Source organism: Maylandia zebra, linkage group LG8 (genome assembly GCF_041146795.1).
Source record: "Maylandia zebra isolate NMK-2024a linkage group LG8, Mzebra_GT3a, whole genome shotgun sequence".
Classification (NCBI taxonomy): domain Eukaryota; kingdom Metazoa; phylum Chordata; class Actinopteri; order Cichliformes; family Cichlidae; genus Maylandia; species Maylandia zebra.
The window spans coordinates 1,837,782-1,855,532 of record NC_135174.1 but is presented as its reverse complement, the minus strand read 5'-3'; the positions used below and the strand labels follow the sequence as shown (position 1 = coordinate 1,855,532).

The window sequence follows — 17,751 nt, the reverse complement described above, 5'->3', positions numbered from 1 at the left end:
TAACGACAACACATAAAAACAGGCGCTTGTCCGTCTGTAGTGTGGTTATATTAAATATAAGAGAAAGAGAAAACTTTAAGAAGTTGAAGAAGAAGCCACTACAGTGACATCAGAACCATGAACAAATATGGCTGTAAACAGTTTATTTTGCGACACCACGAAACAAACGATAGCGTAAAATGAAACGATAGATGTTTTTATATCGTCATCCGATATATATCGTTATATCGAACAGCCCTACTGTCACATAACTACCAGTTAACAATATAAACACATATCTCTGTCCTAATGAAGATGCAGCCTCCATGCTGTCTGTGCAGAGGTTTTGTTATTAGTATTATGCTCTTGTTTCTGCAGCGGAAGTAGTTTTCACTTCACCATCGCACTCTGGTCGCTGTAATCATTTCCATACATCCACTCCTCACAAGCTGCAGACTGCTCCTGCATGCATGTGTGAGTGCACACAAAGAAGAAGGTGCATTTGCTCATTTTCTTTTCATCCACCTGACGTGCAGGTAACTAAAAAACCTCTGTAATGTGATTAACAACATAATTGCAAATGTAATGTCACTACTGAATTTAGTACAATATCGTGTTACATTACCATGTTGCTGAAAAATGTCTTGTGATTACAGTAATGTGTTACTTTGGAACACATTACACCCAACTGTGTTTGTAAGAACCATCATCTGACAAGTGATAAGATGATATTACGTTAAATGTCTTTGCATTTCAGTATTTTTCTTAGTTTCAATAGAATGTTATTGTATCTTATCTATATTAAAAGAAAACAAATGTTTCAACATTACAATTCTTTATACTCACATTCACACTGAATAACATCTAAGTTGAACTGCTGAATGGCCCCCATACTGATCTGTTTGAGTTCCGTGTCCAACAGCATCTGCATCAGTGATGTGGACAGATGCTTGCAGGCTGACATACAAGCTGTCTGGGCCACTTTTCCCTGCACAGGGAGAGATTCAGGGAGAAGGAAGGCACAGACAAGAAGCAAGAGGAGAGATGAAGGATGGAAAGATTAGGATGGGGACAGAGTTGGTAGAGGATGAGGATGAGAGGAGGGGAAAGCGACAGAATGAAGTCATTTGATGGGGTGAACATTTTATAAAGAGAGAACGGGCAGTATTTGAGTTTTAAAAATATGTAGGAAGACCAGGATGGGAAAAAGAAGGTGAATAATAACAGATTGAGATAAACAGTTGGGGTAAAAAGTTGAAAGAGAAGAAGGAGGAGGGTATGAGAAAAGAGGATATAGGAGTAATACAGAAATGGGGAATAAAGAGCAAGAAGGGCAAGGGATAATTCCAAGTTAGTGTTGTCTCAAAATCTTCATGAACAGGTATAAATATAGTACTGTGCAAAAGTCTTGAGTCACCACTATGTTCTGTATTTGCTAGAAAAATGGAAAAAGTGCAATGATTTATTGAAATGTTTACAGGTTATGTAAACATGAAAAAGTTAAATGAAAAATTAAAAAGTCACACACATTTGTCACACACACGGTGTTTCAGATCATCAAACTAATTTTAACAATGAACAGAGATGAACCAAGTAAATCCAAGATGCAGTTGTAATATTATTAAATAATTAGTAGCCATTAATTATATATATATACATATACATATATATACACATATATACATATACATATATATACACATATATACACATATATATATATATATATATATATATATATATATATATATATATATATATATATATATATACATATATACTGAGGCAGGTTATTGGTCGGTAGTTATATATATACGTATATATATATATATATATATATATATATATATATATATATATATATATATATATATATACATATACATATATATATATATATATATATATATATATATATATATATAAAAAAACTGCTGTCTAAATGACTCGGGTAAAGTTTGTAGCATGGTGCTTGTTGTTTTTGTCTGCTTCCACTTGTCTTTGCACTAGGATGATGTCGGCGTAAATGTGCAGTCGTTGTGTTCCCACTAGTGCTGTCAGCGTTAATCTCGTTAAAATGACGTTAACGCCATAATGCCGCAAATCTCCGTTAGCAAGTTACCGCGGGTCGCCCCGTGCGTGGGGCTGGACGGCGTCAACACGTTAACAAGCTAACTGCGCTAACGCACTAGTTCCCACCAATTGAGCATTGCGTGGCACATCCAACATACTGTTTTACTTTAGTCCATGACTCGCTTACCATCAGGGTCATACGTCACATGAAAACCAAAATAGTTCCAAACGCCAGATCTGAATGAGAGTGGGGGAGGTTCAGTTTCACGTAGCGTTCAGGCAGTTGCCATGTTGCAATGAGCTTAGCTTCTGTCTCGCTAGCTTGCGCTGTGCTCAGTGGATCTGCACTCGACAGTGCAGCCTAGGCGGAGTAGTCGAACACAGATCCACTGAGCGCTCAACACAGACAGCATCGACAGAAGAAAAGTTGATAAAATAAATGAAAAATTTTGTATTGTTCGATACATATGCGTACCGAACCGAAAGCACTGTATCGAACGGTTCAATATCGATACGAGTATCGTTGCACCCCTAATTTACATATATATATATTTTCTTCCAATTATCCGGGACCTGTTCACAGGGGGCACTAGCAGCTTAAGCAGATGCCTGAACCACATCAACTGTCTCCTTTCAATGCGGAGGAGTAGCAACTCTACTCTGAGCCCCTCCCGAATTGCCGAGCTCCTGACCCCATCTCTGAGTGAGAAGCCAGCCACCCTTTGAAGAAAGCTGCTTGTGTCCACAATCTTGTTATTTCAGGCTACGTCCACACTGGCTCGGAAAGATTTAAAAACGGCGTTTTCGTCTGAAAACGCTCCGCGTCCACACTAGTGTTTTCAGTCGTTTTCACAGAATTGCGTGTGCACATTGAAATGGCCAAAAACGCTTACGTTCCAGTCCTGCGCATTTGTGAAATCTATCTGGAAGCTATCTGGAGCATGTACAGACTGTCAAAATTGAGAGCAAACAAGACAACTGCTGTGTAATGACCTTCACTATCTTAGTTTAATTGGTCACATGACTGCATCATATGACTAACATGCGTCATCGTTTTAGAAAGTCTGCATTTTTGCTGTCCACACTGTGACGCGAAAGCACCGTTTTCAAATGTATGCGTTTTCGAGAACGTTTTGAAAACGCTGCCCATGAGTGAAAACTCTGTCTCAGTGTGGACAGGAGGCCAAAACGGAGAGAAAACAATGCATTTTCAAACGAAAACGCATTAGTGTGGATTTAGCCTCAGGCACTACCCAGAGCTTGTGACCATAGGTGAGGATAGGGACAAAGATCGATCGTTAAATCGAGAACTTCACTTTTATACTCTCCTGTCTTTTCACCACGGACTGGCGGTCGAGTCTGACTTATTGCCAGCACAGTGAACTAAGCTCTTGCAAAGGTTGTACAACGGGTCAGACACCTTATACTCCCGATGCCTCTCCCAGAGAATACTCTGAGGGACATGGTCCAGATAAAAACAGCATTGTTCCTCCTGAATCTGAGGTTTGACTAACAGACTCTCCTTTCCAGCACCCTGGGATAGACTTTCCCAGGGAGGCTGACGAGTGTGAGCCCCCATAGAGTTGGAGCACCCTCTGGTACCCCTTGTTCAAATTGGCAACCACCACCCCATCTGTCAATCCAGGTACTGCCCCAGATTTCCATGCAACACTTTCGAGGTGTTTTAACCAAGACAGCCCTACAACATCCAGAGCCTTCAGAATCTCAGGGCTAACCTCAGCCCCCCGAGGGGCCGTGGCACCAAGGAGTTGTTTAACTGCCTCAGTGTTCTAATTATCGGTGATGTATGAGCCATCCCCTGCTTCCACTATGGAAGACGTGTCAGTGGAATTAAAGAGGCCTTCAAAGTTTTCCTTCCACTACTCAACAATGTCCTCAGTTGTAATCAGCAGCACTCCACTTGCAGTATACACAGTGTAGGTAGAGCACCGCTTTCCCCTCCTGAGTTGCCTGACAGTTTGCCAGAATCACTTCAAGGCAATCTACAAATATTTTTCCATGGCCTCACTGAACTCCGACACCCGTTTTTACTTCAGCCACAGGCTAATCAAGCCTGATAGGAATCCGTCTTTGGCCTGATGGCTCCCTTCACCTCTGGTGTGCACCAGCTGGTTTGGGGTTTACCACGATAGGCACCGACCAGCTTGCAGCCACAGCTCAGTGAAGTGCAGCCTTAGCTGGAGGCGCTGAACATGTTCCCCAGTCCTCCTTAGAATGCTGTTGAAGCTTTGAAGGAGGCAAGAGTTGACCATCTTGCAGATTGGGGCCTCTGCTACACGTTCCCAGTACACCCTGGGCAATCAGTTGACAGCTCAGTCCCTCTCTTTACCCGAGTGTCCAGAACATACGGCCGCAGATATGATGATCTGATTACCAAGTGGATTATCGACCTGTGGCCTAGGGCAGCAGTCCCCAACCCCCAGGCCACAGACCGGTACTGGCCCATGAGTCGTTTGGTACCGTGCCGCGAGAGTTGAGGCTCGGGTGTGGTTTTCAGGGTTTTTAAGCGTTATTTTTTTTTAAATCATTTTTATTGTTAACTCTGTTTCCATGGATGTTGTGTTATGAATCATCTTTTTTTTGGTACCCGTACTAGTTTTATTTTGTTGTATTAATCTGTGACACTTCAAAGGCCGGTCCATGAAAATATTGTCGGACATAAAGGGGTCCGTGGCACAAAAAAGGTTGGGGACCGCTGGCATAGGATGCCACGTGCAGTTATGGGCACCCTTACAGTGGGGCAAAAAAGTATTTAGTCAGCCACCGATTGTTCAAGTTCCCCCACCTAAAATGATGACAGAGGTCAGTAATTTGCACCAGAGGTACACTTCAACTGTGAGAGACAGAATGTGAAAAAAAAATCCATGAATCCACATGGTAGGATTTGTAAAGAATTTATTGGTAAATCAGGGTGGAAAATAAGTATTTGGTCAATAACAAAAATACAACTCAATACTTTGTAACATAACCTTTGTTGGCAATAACAGAGGTCAAACGTTTACTATAGGTCTTTACCAGGTTTGCACACACAGTAGCTGGTATTTTGGCCCATTCCTCCATGCAGATCTTCTCAAGAGCAGTGATGTTTTGGGGCTGTCGCCAAGCAACACGGACTTTCAACTCCCGCCACAGATTTTCTATGGGGTTGAGGTCTGGAGACTGGCTAGGCCACTCCAGGACTTTCAAATGCTTCTTACGGAGCCACTCCTTTGTTGCCCGGGCAGTGTGTTTTGGATCATTGTCATGTTGGAAGACCCAGCCTCGTTTCATCTTCAAAGTTCTCACTGATGGAAGGAGGTTTTGGCTCAAAATCTCACGATACATGGCCCCATTCATTCTGTCCTTAACACGGATCAGTCGTCCTGTCCCCTTGGCAGGAAAACAGCCCCATAGCATGATGTTTCCACCCCCATGCTTCACAGTAGGTATGGTGTTCTTGGGATGCAACTCAGTATTCTTCTTCCTCCAAACACGACAAGTTGAGTTTATACCAAAAAGTTCTACTTTGGTTTCATCTGACCACATGACATTCTCCCAATCCTCTGCTGTATCATCCATGTGCTCTCTGGCAAACTTCAGACGGGCCTGGACATGCACTGGCTTCAGCAGCGGAACACGTCTGGCACTGCGGGATTTGATTCCCTGCCGTTGTAGTGTGTTACTGATGGTGACCTTTGTTACTTTGGTCCCAGCTCTCTGCAGGTCATTCACCAGGTCCCCCCGTGTGGTTCTGGGATCTTTGCTCACCGTTCTCATGATCATTTTGACCCCACGGGATGAGATCTTGCGTGGAGCCCCAGATGGAGGGAGATTATCAGTGGTCTTGTATGTCTTCCATTTTCTGATGATTGCTCCCACAGTTGATTTTTTCACACCAAGCTGCTTGCCTATTGTAGATTCACTCTTCCCAGTCTGGTGCAGGTCTACAATACTTTTCCTGGTGTCCTTCGAAAGCTCTTTGGTCTTGGCCATGGCGGAGTTTGGAGTCTGACTGTTTGAGGCTGTGGACAGGTGTCTTTTATACAGATGATGAGTTCAAACAGGTGCCATTCATACAGGTAACGAGTGGGGGACAGAAAAGCTTCTTACAGAAGACGTTACAGGTCTGTGAGAGCCAGAGATTTTCCTTGTTTGAGGTGACCAAATACTTATTTTCCACCCTGATTTACGGATAAATTCTTTACAAATCCTACCATGTGGATTCATGGATTTTTTTTTCACATTCTGTCTCTCACAGTTGAAGTGTACCTCTGGTGCAAATTACTGACCTCTGTCATCATTTGAAGTGGGGGAACTTGCACAATCGGTGGCTGACTAAATACTTTTTTGCCCCACTGTATGTTCGAATATGGTATTCGTTATGTCAACTAACAGAACACCGCTCGGGTTAAGGTGGGACTAGGGCAGGGCAATATGGCCAAAAATATTTATCACGGCATACATTTGAAAATTTGCGATAACAATATAACTGACGATATAATTGACGTGAGACAAAATACTTTACAACTCCACAGCTTTATTAGTGAAAAAAAACCCCATCAATGTATTTTCACTTAAACAAGCAGCTGTTTTTTTTTAATGTGCATTAAAGTTATATAAAAATTTAACAGTGCAAATGCAAATTCTTTGCTGACAGTTTAACCAAAAGGCATTTCCAGTGGAAACTGGCCGACACATCCTCAGCATAACCATGTAGAATATCCACAAAACTTAAAAAGAGGTTAAACACACACAACACGGTAACATTATGCTGAAGCACAGTACGTATCACTCCGCGAGGCTCCGCCTACGATAGCCGTAATGCTCTGACAATCCATCAAGCGGTGCGGCTTCGTAGCTTAGCAAAGTCGTACTGAAACATTTTTTGAGAGATTTTATTTTTATGTACCACATAAAATCGTTTCGGTAATAACGACGGCCCGCTAGCATGCTCTACCAAAAATAGTGCTTTGTTGTGTATCTGACGGACGAAAGCTAAACCAGTTCCACACCACTGAAGTTGCAGCATTTTTACAAACCAGTTCTGGTTCATCGTTTCACTCAACGATCCGCTTTCACCCTTCTCATTCTCCGTCGCCGCCATGCTTTTTCTGCCATGTGCGTATGAAAACAAAGGCACTGCACATGCGCGTTTTATCCATATTCTATCGCGATATTTCATTTTCTTATCGTTGCCTAACATTATACCGGTATTACCGTGAACGGTATGATATGGGCCAGCCCTAGGTGGGAGAGGCCGTTTCTCCCAATCACACCCTATCAGGTCTCACTGTTGTTGTCGTGCTGCTCATGTGGAGAGAGTCCCTGGGTGGAGTATCTCAAGCTCCTCACCCAGGGACTCCGAGAAGGAGGGTGGTCTCATGTCCCTTGATGTTGTACTCATAAGAGTCTTCTGAATCGCTCTTGACTGGTCCCACACCCAGGACCAATTTGTAGGGAGAATGTACCATCGGATCCCTAGGACACATGAGCAACTCCACCACAATTAGGTAGTGATTCACGGAGGGGATATAAATGTAAAGTTTACAATAAATGAACATCGATAGTAAGTTGTTAACTGTATAAAATAGTGCATTTCACAATATCTTTTACAATATATGTGAATAGCACATGAAGTGATTAATTACCACTCCATCATGGACATCTTGCGGCCCTCCCAGTATACTTTTAGACTGTGTCATCATCGATGGATCTGCTATGCTGGCCAGCAAGCCCACTCGGTCTTACCAGTTGAGTGCCCTGTATGGAGCTGGAAGCGGGTCTCTGGAGGTGTGGATTATAGCAATGTTCGCCGGCTGGAACGGCATTGGTATTGTTGTATTGACTGGATATTTGCATCATGGACATTAATGATGCTGGGATTTCGGACCATTTCCCAGTTATGTTTGATGTTCAGTTATGCAATATGGAACTGAACTCTGAGGGTCCACTGAGCCTATCGCGTATGATTAATCCTGAGGTTGTTGCCCATTTCTCTGCGGCCTTTGCTAACTCTGTCTGTTACGATGACATCAGTAATGCACCTCTCTTGGTTGATGGCCTAGTCAATTCTTTCATTTCTAGATGCTCTTCAGCTTTGGACACTGTGGCTCCAGTAAAGACTAAACGCCCTAAAACCTCTCGCCAACTCTGGCTAAATGAATCCACCCTCGCTCTTAGGCGTGAATGTCGTCGAGCTGAGAGGAGATGGAAAAAAGATCAACTTCAGGTGTCCCTTGACATCCTGCATATGAGCCGATCTAAATTTCAGAAGGCTGCCAAAATGGCAAAAACTTCTTTTTTGTCGAACATCATTGCAACTAATAGTCACAATCCTTGAGTTCTGTTCAAAATCTTTAACTCAGTGGTTAATCCCTGCTCTGATGTTTCGATGGGTGCCTCCCCGGCCCTCTGCGAAAAATTTCTAAATCATTTTATAGATAAAATCTCAGTGTTAAGGGCCCCACATTCCCCGGCAGTAAATCAAGCCCCAGTTTCCGAATGTTCAACGGTTTTTCAACAGTTTGAACCTGTGTCATCCTCGACTTTAAAGGAAATAATTAATAACCTGAGAAGCTCAAATACTTTGCATGACATTATTCCCGCTCGTATCATTAAGGATGCATTAAATACAATCGGGTCCTGTATCTTATTTTTAATGAACTCATCACTGTCATCTGGCTGTGTTCCGACTGTCTTTAAACATGCAGTCATGCAACCTGTTACCAAGAAAAGCAGCCTTGATCATAACATTCGATCTGATTTCTAAACTCCCTTTCATGTCAAAAACTTTAGAGAAAATAGTGCTTCAGCAACTACAGACCTATTTAGAGATAAACGGTATAAGTGATAAATTCCAGTCTGGATTTAAACCGCGTCACAGCACCGAAACTGCCCTATTAAGAGTTTTCAATGACCTTCTTCTCATCGCTGACTCTGGGCGCACTGCGGTCTCAGTTCTATTAGATCTGACGTCACCTTTGACACGGTTGACCATGATATTCTTTTGGCAAGGTTAGAACAAGTAGTAGGCCTTAAAGGAAAAGTTCTCTCATGGTTTAAATCATATTTCTCTGAGAGGTCGTTCTCTGTCATGATGGGAAAATATTCCTCTTCTTCTGCCCCTCTTTGCTGTGGAGTGCCCCAGGGCTCGGTGCTCGGTCCTGTGTTGTTCTCCCTGTACATGCTGCCCTTGGGCTCCATTTTTGAAAAACATAATGTCTCTTTTCACTGCTATGCTGATGATATTCAAATCTACCTCCACCTGACTGGGGATGTTTCATCTTCACTACATCCTCTGTTTGATTGTCTGAGGGATGTGAAAGACTGGTTATCACGTAACTCTCTTACTTTAAATGAAAAGAAGACAGAAATTATTGTTTTTGATAGAAATATGCCTCTGAGACAACTGACTGGCACACTCGGGCCTGTTGCTAACCACCTCACTGATGCTGCTAGGAATCTTGGAGTTTTCATGGATAGTTCCTTCAAACTAGATAAACAGGTGTCTACTGTGGTAAAAACCAGCTTCCACCAACTACGCCAAATTTCTAAGGCTAAACCTTATATACCACACAAAGATCTGGAGAAACTCATTCATGCTTTCATCACTTCAAGACTAGATTATTGTAATTCTCTTTACTTGGGCCTCCAATCTTCCCTCCTCCAGCGATTGCAGCTGGTCCAAAATGCCACAGCAAGTCTCTTAACCGGCACTAGAAAGTATGATACTATCACTCCTGTTCTGGCCAACTTACATTGGCTTCCTATTAAATATCGAATTGATTTTAAAATGTTATTGTTTACTTATAAAATCCTAAATAATATGGCACCTGATTACTGATCTCCTCTGTCTGTATAGCCCTCAGATCATCGGGCCAACTGCTCTTAGTGCAACCTGGTCTCGGCTGAAGACCAGAGGAGGCTGTGCCTTTGCCATTGCCGCACCCAAATTATGGAATAATCTTCCTCTCGACATTCACGCATCAGATTCTATTGAATCTTTTAAATCACGTCTAAAAACGTACTTGTTTAACCTGGCATTCGAGGCTAATTAGGGTAATTTACATCTGGCTCTGCATTTAGATTATGTAATTATTTTATATCTGTAATTTATATTTTATATTGTGATTTTTATCTGTATCATGGTTTTACTGGAAAGCACTTTGGTGTACTTCGGTCTTTAAATGTGCTACATAAATAAATTTGATTTTTTGTTTTGGATTTGATTTGAATATCTGGTACCTGGATTTTGTTTCACATGGGCACCTTGAACAAATTGGAAGTGCTTCATGTTAAATCTCCTTCAAGTGTTAGAAATGCAACTTTGAACGAACTTTGAATTGATCCATAAAGTATAGTACAGCTAGTATAAAACAATCTATTCCCTGGAGTTTAGAAGTTTTATTTATGTAAAGTGTGCCGAGTGTAGCTGCTAGGTGTGGCCTCAAAGAAGTTTCCAGGTTCACTATATAAACACCAGTCAGCTGGTGTTCCTGGTTAGCAGTGACTGGCATCAAGTTCAGAGTTACATGTAGTTTACTGTAGCACTGAAAGTGAGGCCAGAACACAACATTTTTACACCTTGCAGATGGGCCTGAATTATGCTCCCTTGCTAACAAACTCACAGACAGCTGCAGAGACCTTAGTTGTTCTTAATTTCCTACCTTCCTCTAAGCAGGCATCCGTACTGAAGGTAATATCCACCCTGCACTCAGATCCCAGTGGACTCTAATTTCCAACCATTACAACTCTATTTTTAGAGCAGTTTAAAAAACACAACGTAGTTGACCAAAGTTATTTCCAGACAGCAAGAAAATATAAAACAGGTATTAAACAATAATGAAAACTAAATAATAGTAAAACAAAATAAGAATAATAGACAATAAAATAAAACTAGAATAAACAAACTCCACACAGAAAGGCCCTGGCCAGGATGTTGTGAGGCAACAGTGCTAACCACTGTGCCACTGTTTATAAAGCTAACAGGACATTCAACATTCAACAGCAGAGATAAAAATGAAACCTTGGCTTCAAAAGCAAATGGAGTCAAGAAACACACCGAAACAATTTGCATGAAAAAACTGGGATTTCCATGATGTAGTTTTTCTTCTTCTTCAGTCACCTCTTTCACTCACTCACATCTCTCTTCATTTAATTATTAGTTATTATAAATGTCTGGCTCTGTCTTTGTGCTTCCTCCCCTAACCCCAACCGGCTGTGCCGCCCCTCCCTGAGCCTGGTCCTGCTGGAGGTTTCTTCCTGTTAAAGGGAGTTTTTCCCTTCCATTGTTGCCAAGGTAAAGACTGATTGCAGGGTCTTTACTTTACAGTACAGCATCTTGAGGCATCTGCTGTTGTGATTTGGTGCTGTATAAATAAAGGTGAGCTGAATTGCAGTATTCTGGCCTTAGCTTTCATATGCAGTGGATGTTACGTCATCCTTGGTCTCACAGCTTTCCCGCAGATAAAAGTATCTGTTGCTCAAGTTTGAATGTAATTATGGTCTGTGAATGTTTTCATTAGCAACAGTTCCAGATTGTATATTAAAGATAGCTTTCATGTCTGAAAAGTGAAGCCAAAGCAAAAGTGCTGAGTTGCAGACTTGTCAAGTCTTGAGCCAGTTAGCCTGCAGTGTCCCCCTGTGCCACAGTAAGGTCCGCCTATCCTGTAATGTCCCGTTTCAAAGAGCTAAAATGGAAACAAAATGCTCACAATGGGAATACCTCATAGGTGATGTCATGGTGGCTACATCAATCTTTTATATTCAGTCTATGGCAGAACCACAAGCTTAGAGTTGTGGGACTTCTGAAGGCAAACATTAGCATGCATTGTATCGCCATTCTGCCTGTAGCTTAGCAGCAAAGTGTTATAAATCCAGGCAGGGATACTCACCGACATTGATGCATGATCATTGTTGTTATTCTGAGCAGAGAACCCCCAAACCAACCAAAAATGGAAGAAGGAGAGGGAAAGAGGGAAAGGACAGGAAAAGAAATGTGGCAACAATAAATGGACAGCTAGAGATATCTTGCATGCTTGACATGTCAAATTAATCAAGGAGTAAAAAATTCAGTTACAAAGCTGTGCATTACAGAAGGTGTGGATGGAGACACAGCAGGAGATAATAAGGAGAAATAGTCGCACATGCAGGTGAGAAGGGCAGGTACAGCCAACAGACCAATCAGGCTGTGAGCTCAAATAACAGTTTCTGATCAAATCCTTTACACTTTGCTATCTAATGTGCTCCGTTGGGTTGGAGATGATGTCAGTTTGCAAAAACATTGCACAAGCCAGTAACAGCACATCATGCAGAAATCAGCACTGCAACGTGTACATAGCTCAACGTGATATCCACAGTATAAACCTTTTTCAGACAGCACCTACAATCTGACAGAAATGCTATGAGGGCGTAAAAAACAACAGAGTGATGGTGGGAAGTCAGGGAAGGAAAACAAACAAACAAAAATAATCATGCGTTCGTATTATCAACAAAAGATCAACCTCACAGCACGCCATACAGCTAGTGTGTGAACAGAAAGGACAATAACAACACAACCCCACACTGTTCATGTTCCACAGCTCCCAGACAGAGGTGCTGAGCTAACGTGTAGAGGTTGGAGGCGGCTCACACTCACCGGGAGGTGTGTGAACACCTGGAAGGTAGATCGTAGGAAGTTGATCAGGTCCATGAGATACCCTGAGGCGCGGCCGTCAGACTCGGCCATGCCCCATTCGTAGTCTGCTAGCTGGATGAACTCATCGATCTTCTGGTTCAGTTTGGTATAAATCTCTCCCTCTGCAGCATGACGAGCATCCTGGAACAATGTTTTCACAAGAGTTAATGGGAGCAAATATTATTGTTCTTCCTACACGCATTCATTTTTGGAATGGAGACACAGATCTTCAACTTCTGCCACTTCATTAAGTACACCCGTTTAACATCTCATTAATCTGCCAATCACATGGCAGCAACTGAATGTAATCAGGGATGGAAGCAGAGACGACCTGCTGAAGAACTGAGCATCAGAACGATGAACAAAGGTGTTTCTGAACGTGGCTGGCCTTGTCTCAATAACTGCTGATTTACTGGGATTCTCTTATATCAGTTTCTAGACTAAAAAAGTGAATCTGTTCACCGGATGAAAATGCAAGAAGTCAGAAAAGAATGGCCAGACTGCTCAGAGGTAAGAAAGCTAACAGTAAACTCATCACAACCGAGGTATGAAGAAGGTGACTGCTAAAGGCACAAATCACCTTGAAGGTCGACAGTCCGTAGAGTCTTGTGGTGTGAACTGTTTCTGGGGAGACGTTGGTGATGTTTGTTATGAATTCCTCCAGATACCTGCAGGCCTGCTCCAGGTGGGTGGTATTAATGATGATCTGTACCAGCTACAGAGACAAGGTTACAGTTGTAGCCTGAATCCTGAATGCTTTTCACGACTGTGTGTGTGTGAGCAGTTCTAACCTCGGTCAGTCCTATGTGAGGTTTCTTGATAAGGTTTTGCAGACAACTGCTGAGAGTTCTTGTCAGCAACAGGTTGGTAGATTTTCGCAACATGTCATCAATCTCTGTTGAACTGGACACACAACAAACTTGACAGTTGCAAAGTGAAGAGACGGCAGTCCGGGGAGATTAGATATGTATAAGTGTTCGTGTGGCGAGTGAACACAGAGTAGTGTACCTGCGGTGTAGTGACTCGGAGAACTTGAGGCTGGCGTAAATGAACTCTTTGACCTGGGTGTAGATCTGAGGGACAGACTGGGACATTGGCAGCTTCTTAGGAAAGTCCTGCTGCTTATGCACACAGAAAAACTGTATTAATATTCATCCAACACTAGTTGTCTTTTAGGAAATCTTTCTTTTACGTGGATGCAACCGTGCCAGATTGGGGAGACGGTGGTACTTGAACACATTACCTTCTCTATCTCAGCATCGTGGAAGGGAAAGCGGCTGACAACCAGTTTATATTCCTCCTCTGTCTCCACTGGGATGGGACTGTAGTTGTCCAGTTCAAAGATCTCTCTATGGGAACACAGATCAGAGTTATCTTTGGTCTCCACTGTTTGTTCAGTTCAGTTTAATGTCGTCTCAGTGCCATTTTCAGCATCAATGATGTGAAAAAAAGAACAACTTCCCTCACACGGTGCTGATGCTTTGCTGAAACAGTACGAACAAAGCTGATTCTGGTTTTAGTTGTGTGTTTTTAGCTGCTCTGCTTTGTTCAAACAAAATATGCAGGCTGCATACAGACGGGGATGTCACAGCAGAAAGCCTTACCGCAAACACAATTGTTATTGTCAAATTGTCATTTGTGTTTCTGCACGTCCTACTGTGGCAGACGCCACACGTGAGTGAAGCCCACCTGAAAACCAGTGCCCATTTCTTCAGCAGGGTTTCGTTGTACTGGTCTCTAACCTCAAACAGCAGGTCAAACAAACGGTTTACCGGGAAGCCGAACCCCTGCACAAACATCACACAGTCAGAAAACACGTTTTCACACGGCAGAGTCACAAACAAGTCAAGTCCCACTCTTAACCAACCTGTAGTGTGTCAGCAAAGATGACTATGAGATTCTTCAGCTCCAGCACCAAGTCTGGGTCGTCACAGTATGACTGCAGAAAGAGAGTCATCACCACACACTGGTCTAACGTCGCATTACCTGCTTTGCTTCCTAAATCTATGTTCATGTGAGTCTTTGCAGTCCTCTGAAAACTGAGCACCCTGTCATTCAAAAGCGTGTCCGACCACCTTTAGCAGTAACTGAACTTGTAATTGTGAGAAGTTCTCATGTTGACAACATTGTTTCAGTTCACTGAGCTCTGTTTAGGCGTAGCACACTTCAGATTCTTTTTCTTTCCTGACACTCTGCAGCACATTTGCTTATGTGCTTAGGATCATCGTCCTGCTCCATGATCCACTTTGGGCCTTTGAATACATATGAAGTAACTGCACTGTATACTGTGTAGAGTTTTAACTAGGTATATTTTTATAGGAAGTCTGCCTACATGACAAACAAGTTAAGCCAGTGCATTAACAAAGGCCCTCGTTTTTCCAGAGAGTAGGGCGATTTATCACCCTGAGAGCAGCACAGCTGTATATGAACACAGCCTGAGACTGGACACTCAGCACTCAGACTTGTTGTCTATTGAAAGCATATTGTATTTATTTAACCCGCACTGGGAGAATTTTACTCATTAAGTATATCATCTGCATGTCTTAGTTTTGCTTTTTTTTTTAAACAATCTGATGCAGCCTTGTTACTTTTAGCTGACTATGCACTCGCTGTAAGTGCAGGAGCCCGACAATGTGGACTTGCTTTTGTCAGAGCACAGCAGAGGGGCACAGAGGACACCAGGTCTTTGTTAGTCTTCTCACCCATGCTGTGCGGCCTATTCTCCAGCCTGTTAGCATAATCCTCGGGGTCATTTACAACTGACAGGGCTCCAGCGGGCAGGAATATGCCTTCTTTATCTGCTGTTATTGTTGCAATCTGTCTCTCATTAAGGTCACAATGGCCTCCTCTTTGCCTGCATGTGTATGTGTGTTTTGACCTCTGCTCTTAATAGTGACATCATTAGTGTGTTTGTGGGTGTGCTGACCTGTGAGGGGTGTATCATCCACTGAATGAAGGAACTATCATTTCTATTAACTCTCAACAGCATCTTTTCCATTCACAGTCAATGCCCTGCAGACATTAGAGGTGTGTGTGTGTGTGTGTGTGTGTGTGTGTGTGTGTGTGTGTGTGTGTGTGTGTGTGTGTGTATGTGTGTGTGTGTGTGCTCCTACAGAGTGTGTCCGGAGTACAGCGATGATCTTGGACAGCGCCATGTTCCACAGTTCATCAGTATAAGCTCTGGTCACCAGCCCTTGAGTGGCATGGAGGATATGGTCCTCTACAACAAAGAACCTGACCACACACACACACACACACACACACACACACACACACACACACACACACACACACACACACACAGATTTAGGTTCACAGTGAAACAAAACAGCCAGATGAGCATTTGAAAGGAACATCTTACCCCACAATCTGATTGAAGTATCTTCTGTAGCCTTCCACTGTCTCATGCTAAACACACACAAATAGACACAAAGCCATGTTAATACAGATGCAAACGTAACAGTCACCAGTAAGGCAAATATTGAAATAGGAGGGAGAAAAAATAAGTTAAAAGTTGTATTTCTGCAGCTCTTGTCTGACATGGCTTTTGCTTTGTGACTTCATCCCAGGAACCACCGAGGCTCAAGCCTGCTGGGACCTGGAAGCTGATGAACCAGCACCACTCTCCATAGTAAAGATATGGACTGAGATGGTGCCGCCTATCTGTGCACCGAGCATGCTGGTGGTAGCATCTTGCTCTGGGGCTGTTTTGCTTTTTCCTGATGTTATCCTAAAACTTTAAAACATCCTTTATAACTTTTTAAATACAAAGTACAGCTGTTTATTTCCCCCCTGAAAAAACAGTAACAGTCATGGTTTTCTAAGCTTTGCCAGAGCTGGATCGCAGCTGCTGTACGATCTGTGAGTAATCTATTTAGTCATAGTAAGAAATACACAGGTTCTAGGAAAAATTAATACAAGGCAGACTGTGTTTAGTGCCATGTAGTCACAATGAAAGGCCCACTGAAAACCCCCCGAGCGCTTGTCTGAATTTCATTCATATGCTTTACACGTATGTTTAAGCGCTTGTGTTGCTCACCATGTTAGCCTGCGGCTGCAGAACTAGCCGGGCCTGTTTTTTCCTCTGTTTCCTGTAGTAGTTCTCAAATGTTTCTCGGTCACCCTGCACACACACAGAATACAGACATAGATCAATTAACTATGATACATGATGTTACAAACCAGAACACTCAGGTACTATCAAATCCCAGACTGTCCTGGTCCTGGGTCTGGAGACTCGGTGGCTTTTAGTTTGTATTTCTTGCTTCTTTAGTGTTTTGGTGATTTCTAGTTGTTGTGTTTTGTTGTTAGGTCCCTTGTGTTACCTACAGTCATCCTTGTCTCTATGTTCATGTATTTCCTGTTTTACTTTGACAGTCCCGTGTCCTGTTAGCGTTTATAGCTTTGCTCTCCTCCCCGTCTCGTCATGCCTGATTAGTCTCGGCTGCGTTCCCCTCCTGTTTCCTATTTCCTCATTATCCTCTGTGTATGTATGGCGTGTGTTTTCCTTTGTTCTGTCAGGTTTCATGTAGTCGTCCTTTGCTTTTGTTTGTTGTTGTGTTCGCTAAAATAAAGGCTCGCTTTCTATTCAACATCCACCTTCATCTTCGTTGTCTGCGTTTGGGTCCACACTTCACCTTCCTGTGTCTGAATCCCCGTCCTTTTTACCTGCTCTGGGCTTCATGGGGCTTAGGTAATAAACAGATCTTAGGTGACCCAGAGAGGAGAGCTGAGACTCTGATGTAATCACAAGCATTGGAGCTGATCATGAAACAGCTGTGCTGTATTTCAGGGGTAACGTTGGATGTTAGCACTATAACCTTGATTCCACTTAATTAGCATAGCTGTCATTAGATAATCAAAATCCAATGAACAGAGAAATAAGGCAGACCAATGGATAGCATTAGTTATTAGCTTTCGCCACAGACACCTACCAACACAGTATAGATGTGTAGACACCTGTAGACGGGCGAGAAGTCCACCAGATCCTGAGCTGTAAGAATCTGTAAGAACACAAATGGAAT

At 42.7% G+C, this 17,751-nt stretch overlaps 1 protein-coding gene across 6 annotated transcripts in view; it reads right to left on the bottom strand.

Moving 5' to 3' along the window:
• Positions 1-17,751, bottom strand: part of exoc6 (exocyst complex component 6) — a 70,849-nt gene that overhangs the window by 18,433 nt on the left and 34,665 nt on the right. For 3 of the 6 annotated variants that reach the window (XM_076887171.1, XM_076887170.1, XM_076887172.1), the window contains exons 9-20: positions 17,662-17,730; positions 16,767-16,850; positions 16,089-16,135; positions 15,841-15,961; positions 14,595-14,666; positions 14,417-14,514; positions 13,971-14,076; positions 13,736-13,845; positions 13,519-13,630; positions 13,308-13,442; positions 12,689-12,868; positions 826-967 (exon numbers count right to left, since the gene is read on the bottom strand). In XM_076887171.1, the coding sequence (XP_076743286.1) occupies positions 826-967; positions 12,689-12,868; positions 13,308-13,442; positions 13,519-13,630; positions 13,736-13,845; positions 13,971-14,076; positions 14,417-14,514; positions 14,595-14,666; positions 15,841-15,961; positions 16,089-16,135; positions 16,767-16,850; positions 17,662-17,730 (1,276 nt within the window). Of the gene's footprint in view, positions 1-825; positions 968-11,264; positions 11,742-11,945; positions 11,976-12,688; positions 12,869-13,307; positions 13,443-13,518; positions 13,631-13,735; positions 13,846-13,970; positions 14,077-14,416; positions 14,515-14,594; positions 14,667-15,840; positions 15,962-16,088; positions 16,136-16,766; positions 16,851-17,661; positions 17,731-17,751 lie in introns of those variants that run through there. The other 3 variants (XM_076887169.1, XM_076887168.1, XM_076887173.1) reach the window with 2 other exon arrangements.